This window comes from Triticum aestivum, chromosome 6D (assembly GCF_018294505.1).
Source record: "Triticum aestivum cultivar Chinese Spring chromosome 6D, IWGSC CS RefSeq v2.1, whole genome shotgun sequence".
Classification (NCBI taxonomy): domain Eukaryota; kingdom Viridiplantae; phylum Streptophyta; class Magnoliopsida; order Poales; family Poaceae; genus Triticum; species Triticum aestivum.
Window position 1 is genome coordinate 417,809,514 of NC_057811.1, and position 6,248 is coordinate 417,815,761.

General features: G+C 39.6%; 1 protein-coding gene across 1 annotated transcript; it reads right to left on the minus strand.

The window, feature by feature from the left end:
• Positions 1-3,149: 3,149 nt before the first annotated feature.
• Positions 3,150-5,768, minus strand: LOC123141817 (methyltransferase-like protein 7A). The gene is made up of 6 exons (XM_044560886.1): positions 5,501-5,768; positions 5,295-5,390; positions 4,604-4,822; positions 4,411-4,507; positions 3,621-3,683; positions 3,150-3,494 (listed from the first exon to the last, which is right to left on the minus strand). The coding sequence occupies exons 1-6, from the start codon at positions 5,705-5,707 to the stop codon at positions 3,301-3,303; spliced, it is 876 nt and encodes a 291-aa protein (XP_044416821.1). The 5' UTR covers positions 5,708-5,768; the 3' UTR covers positions 3,150-3,300.
• Between the last annotated feature and the right edge of the window lie 480 nt (positions 5,769-6,248).

The window sequence follows — 6,248 nt, forward strand, 5'->3', positions numbered from 1 at the left end:
CATTGTCCATTTTCCATATACACGCGGAACATTATGTTTGGTAGACGTTGAATATATTTTCAATACAAGATGAATTTGTTTTTTCAAAAACGTCTGTGGACATTTTTTCCGATACATACAAAACATTTTACAAATGCATGTTGAACCATTTTTTCAAACTGCACGAACATTTTTTACATCCCATAAACATTTTTTAGTGCCATGATCATATTCTCGAAAGACTTCGACATTTTCTTGAATGGTATTTTTTAAATACGTGATCATTTTTAAATCATATAAATATTTCCTTTTAAATATTGCTAACATATTCTCGAAAGACGCGAACATTTTATTTAAGGGTAATTTTTTCAAAAATTACGTGAACAAATTTTATATTGTGCAAGCGCTTTTTGAAATTGTGGCTAACATTTTTTTATGCTTTATAAAAAGTAATTATGCAATTTATTTACATTATATAAACATTTTGACATGAGTATTGTTTTTTTGAAACAAATGTAGGTTTCTAAAATGTCACAGGCAATTTTTTAGTGTGATCAAAATGTTTTAAAAGTTGTGTGAACATTATTTACACCGCATGAGCATTTCTAAAATGTGCATCGAGCGGTTTTAAATTTTGATTAAATTAATTTCTGAAATATATGTATTTAAAATATTTCGAAAATACAAATAAACCTAGAAAAACGGAAACTAATGAAAGAACCAAGCGATATGTCCCCACTAGAGAGCGCACCCTCTCTCTTTCTCTCTCGCATGGGGAATCCTACTCCCCGTACAGGTGCAAATCCTATATGTCGCTCCTAACGATTTTAATTCAATCCTACGGGCTACTGCGGGCCTGTCCATTAGAGCGGTTGTACACTGCCGCTCGTATCACATCGTTGGTTCGCTCTTCTAGGTTTTCTTTGTTTTTTCTTTTTTATTTCTTGTGTTTTTTTGTTACCATCGATTTTTTTTATTGTTTTCTTTGTTTTGTCGGTGTTTTTTTTGTTCTTTGTTATACTTTTGTTTTCTTTTTCTTTTTCTTGTTTTTCTTTGTTTTCTTTGGTTCTTTGCTTTTCTTTTAGTTTCATTATCGGTTTTCATTCTTTGAGCACATGTCTCAGTACACGCTATTCATTTTTTGTTTTTCTTTGTTTTTCTTTGTATACAGGAAGATAGTTTTTCTTTTGTTTTTATTTGTATACAGGAAGGTAGCTTTTCATTTTTCAGTACACGCTATTCATTTTTAGAGCACACATGAAAAAATTTCTGATATATGTTGGATATGTTTTCAACAGTTTTTACATGGTAACATTCTTCAAATACAGATATATTTTTATAGCACACGTAAAATATTTCTCTGAGTCATGTTGGACATTTTTCAAATACATGATGTACAATTTTCTAAACACATGTTTTGAACAATTTTTTAATAGACGGTAACATTTACTGTATACACATTGTATATATTTAATGACAATAATTTTTAAAACTACACTAATATTTTTTTATTGTATAAATATATAAAATCTCATGGACATTTTTTGGAAACATATGAATATATTTTTAAAATGTCACAATCATTTTTAATGAAAAAAATATATGTTAACCTAATTGAACATTTTTTATACTGTATATAACTTTTCTCAAAATGTCACGAACATGTTTTTGAAATGCGGGAGTATTTCCACGTACATTTCTTTAATGGTACAAAACTTTGGTTCCTTGCTTTTCTTTTTGTTTTTTATCAGCTTTCTTTGTTTTTTTTGCTTTTTTTTTTGTCAGCTTTCTTCGTTTTCTTTGTTTCTTTTGCTTTTCTTTTTGTTTCTTTATCGGATTTTTCTTTCTCTGAACACATGTCTACCTTTTTAGAGCACATGGGTAACATTTTTTGTATACATGTTGGATATTTTTCAAATACATGATGTACAGTTTTTTGAACACATGTGTTGAACACTTTCTTGAATATACGGTAACATTTGCAAAATAAAAAATGAACATTTTTAATGTGATTTTTTTAAACTACGTGAACGTTTTATTTTACATTGTCTAAACATTTTCAAAATTTCATGGAATTTATTTAGAAACAGCAAGCGGCCCTAAAGGGGTGGCCCACTACTGGCTTCCTAAAGGCGAAGTAGCCCTCTGTCTTGCAGCAAACGGCACATAGCCACTATTCCTAAGGCTCGGGGGATAGGGACCAAACGCGCAGCATCGCTGGCATGAATGGGCTGGTTCATTTCCTCTGTTTTCTGTGTTTTCCATCCGGTTTTCTGAACTTTTCCCCCCTTTTCTGGGTTTTTCTTCTTCTTTTTCAGTTTTTTCCTTTTTTTCAGTTTCCTGTTCTAAAATTTAGATCATTTTTGGGAAATTACACAATAAATTTATAAATCCCGGTGTAATTTTTTAGATACATGAACTTTTTTTGAGAATCACCAAACATTTTTTGAAATGCGCAACATTATTTGAACCGGTGAACATTTATTGAGTTTTTGAAAACCATATTAAAAATATGTGAACATTGTTTGAATTCGTGAAAAAACTATTAAAAAGCGGGAGTCATTGTTGAAAATTTCATGATTTTTTCAATTAACGATTAATATTTATATTAAAAAACAATAAAATTTGGGGATATTTTTTCAATTTGCGATTTAAGAAAAGTGAAAACATTTTTCAAAATTGTGAACATTTCCTGAAATTTTCCGATGAATGTTTAAATCCGGATTTAAAAAAAATCATAACTTTTATTGAGTTCCCAAATTTAGTTTAAAGAAGAAAACAAAAAAGTTAAACAAAAGAAAAAACGAAAAAGAAAAGTAGGGGCACTGCCGCGCAAATGGGCGACCCAAAAGGGCGCATGTTGTATCATGCGCGGTGCGCGTTTGAGTGACTCCTATCGCCCTACGCGGGGATTCGGAGGTCTCGTCTCTTATTAGGTGAGACAAAGCGCTGCCTGGAAAAAACCTAACAGACACAAATGTATCCTTATACAGTTATACCATGGTAATGCTTTCTAGCCCTTCATCAAGCATAGCCAACCCATTTACTACCTCCATTCCAAAATATAAGACGTTTTGATAGGCCATTTGGCCTATGGAAAAGCCTGCAGTTTTTTTAGAGAGAAAGGGCACCCGCCCCTGTCCATTTCATAGAAATGCAACGAACAGTAGTATTCGAAGTGCCTGCGCAGCAAGGCCTGCAGGATTTACTCAAGAAAAAACGGAAAGGCCTCCAGGGGCAATAACTGAGCAGAAATGTGCCAGTACGAGTATTATCTCAGAACAAACACCACAGGGCTCCGTCCCAAACAGGCAGAGCATGTCATTTATAGGCTACACCATAAACATGGGGGCTAACGATATACGCAGATGACAGGCGCACCGCGTTTAGGCTCAAGCTCGAGAACCCAGCTTCCTTGATGTTTTCAGCTGTTTTCCTGGTGAGGTGGCACCCGTCAGCGACAAATTGCTGCAGAGGATCAAGGGCACCTTGCACCAACAGGAGGAAGGAACCATCTACGAGCGGACAGAATGAGCAGGAGATCAAGCAATGCACAGCAGCACAGGGATATACGTCTTCAACATAGAATAACAATTAACAAGCAACCACCAGAGGTTATGTATGCTAGTAGCTGGGGGTACCTGCTGCAGCAACATGCTCAATGAATAGGTAGAGACCACCCGGCTTTAGGACTCTCTTTATCTCTGCAGAAGTTGATGCTCAGAGTTATTCAAATAGAAAATGGCGGTTCTAATTTGTTACGGATTGAAGTGTATTCTCCAGGCAAGGGGCAAATGAAGGGAAAGATTGCTCAGATGTCTTCTCAATGTAAGGTGGAAAGCACAGAAAAGATGGAGATGACAAAACAAGTATGCCTTAAAAGGAAAGCAAGTACCAAAACGTAAAAATGAAACTTAGGTCAGTATTCAATAACCACAACTCATGGTCAGTGTGATGCGTAAAAATGGAAGCCCATAATGTGTTATGTGGTCTTTGTGTCTAGGCACATGCATTGCCAACATGCCATGCACCATAATTCAGTAATGCAAATGGTAATACTAAGGAAAAGACAATGACTTTCAGCTAGACAAGATTTTATTTATTTCAGAGAAGTAAGAATTGATGACATAGCATGGTAGTCCTTTTACTGTGGAATTATTATTTGTTTACTAGGAATAGGCCGGCATACTGTTCTAGAATTCAACGGTCTGTATGTAGGAGTTATCGGTACATGAATGCCCTATGTTGACCATTTCGACTTCTGAATTACTGTGTGCCAATACTTTTTGTTTATTGGATGATGAACTGCCGGTAGAGAGAATGTGTCAAAAATTGGTATATTCTTAGGCCGTCTAATTGCCTTACAAATAGATCTTAAGTTCTCATATGATACATAACTTAAAAATCACTGCTGCAAAGATGAATTATTACCTCTTAATGCCATATCGGTGTCTTTTACAGAACATAACACCAATGTACCAATAACTGCATCCATGGAACCATCTTCTGCTGGCAAAGCTTCGCCAACCTAAGTAAAACCATGCGTACAAAACAGTTCTCATGCTAACAGAAAACATAGGCATAGATACCTAGTGCACGATCATAAGGCACCATACTTCCATACCCCTCTTCTGAAAGTGAAATTTGATGACGGAAGCCCAGCAGAAGTTGCTGCTGCTCTAGAATACTCCTCCATGTAGATGTTAGGATCCACCCCAATTACATTTACCCCATCAGCACTTGCATAGTACTTTAAGTTGGGGCCTGTTCCAACACCAAGCTCCAGAATGTTCTTCCCCGCAACTGACAATTGGGAGAAGAGATTCGATTTATACTGCGCAATCTGCAAGCTTCACCAAGTGAAATGTTTAGTGAGAACATAACACGTTGTAAATATCACATCTCCGTTCCTGAAAACATATGAATGTATTTTTTATAGGAAAACTAAAACTACTGATCAGGTGATCATGGATATAACAAATAAGTACTAACACTTGACAGAACAGCACTCCAAGTGCCCACTTCTGATATTTATCTCCTCACCGGATGAAAATAAAGGTATGCGTCACTTGAGACGCTTCACGAATCACGAGTTCACGATGTCACATTGTGCAATTCATTCAGATAGGAAACCAGACCGGCAATATCACAGATTGAAACATCCGAGAATTTGGGTTCGGTGGGTTCAGTTAGCTGCCCAGTTGCTGACACAGACTTGCAATCCTATGATGAGTTGTCTCTTGGAAGTTGGTTAACACGTGACAAACTTGGATATGATAAAGCAGTGGAACAAATATTAGGGGGAAATTATATACCTCGGCTTCATAAGACTGCATGCCCTTGTCCATGGCCGTTGCGTAAAGCTTCTCGTACCAGCCAGGCCTCGCTGGGTGCACCCGTTCAAGCATCACCTGCACAAAGCCACACCAAGTAAAAATATCAGATTGTCACGAAGCCATGTAATTTGCATCGCAGATAGTGAATTGGTGACCGGAATAAGATTGGGCGTGAAGGAGCTTACGTCGGGGTCGATGGCTGGGGCGGCGAGGCACGGAGGGTTGACGAGATGGAGGAGGCCGGCGGCAGAGGATGCACCGAGGAGGTGGCGGCGGCCGCAGCGGCAGCTTCCAAGGATAGCTACGAGAGTGCTTCTGCGGCGGGGTTTCAGGTTAGGATGTGAGCGGCGGCCGGGGACGGCGACCGCAGGGAGCGCGACGAGGCACCGCATGCCGGAGATGTTGGGGAACGGCTCGACCCTTTGACACGGTCCGGCATATCTAAAGCCGAAACTCCCCCCAAAGCCCTTTTTTTTACCGTCGACGTGAAAAAAAGTCGTGTCCCCGACAGCCCATTTTTCGTCGGTTAGGCCCGAATTTGGTGCCGGTGAACCCAGACCGAACCCGGCGCGCTTGGGATGTCCGGGGCCGCCGAGAGAAACATTTTTTACGCGAAAGCCTGGTGTACCCGCCTAGTGAGCGGCTGGACGCCTTTGTCGTCCTCATCGCCTCGGTTTCTCGCGGGAATCAATGCGAAGGCTGCCGCCGGTCAACCTCCATTGATTCATCACGGGCGGCGCAGTGAAGGCGCGCCGACACGCGTCCCGCCCCCTCCCGCCACGCGTACACATATCGCCGCCCACCCGCCGCTATAAAAGCCGCCCCCCTCGCTGGTGGCTGCACACATCCTCGCCACAACCCATCTCCCCCTCTCGCCGAAGACCTCTCGCCCTCTCGCCGCTGACGCCGCTCTCCCCTCTCTCTTCGCCGACG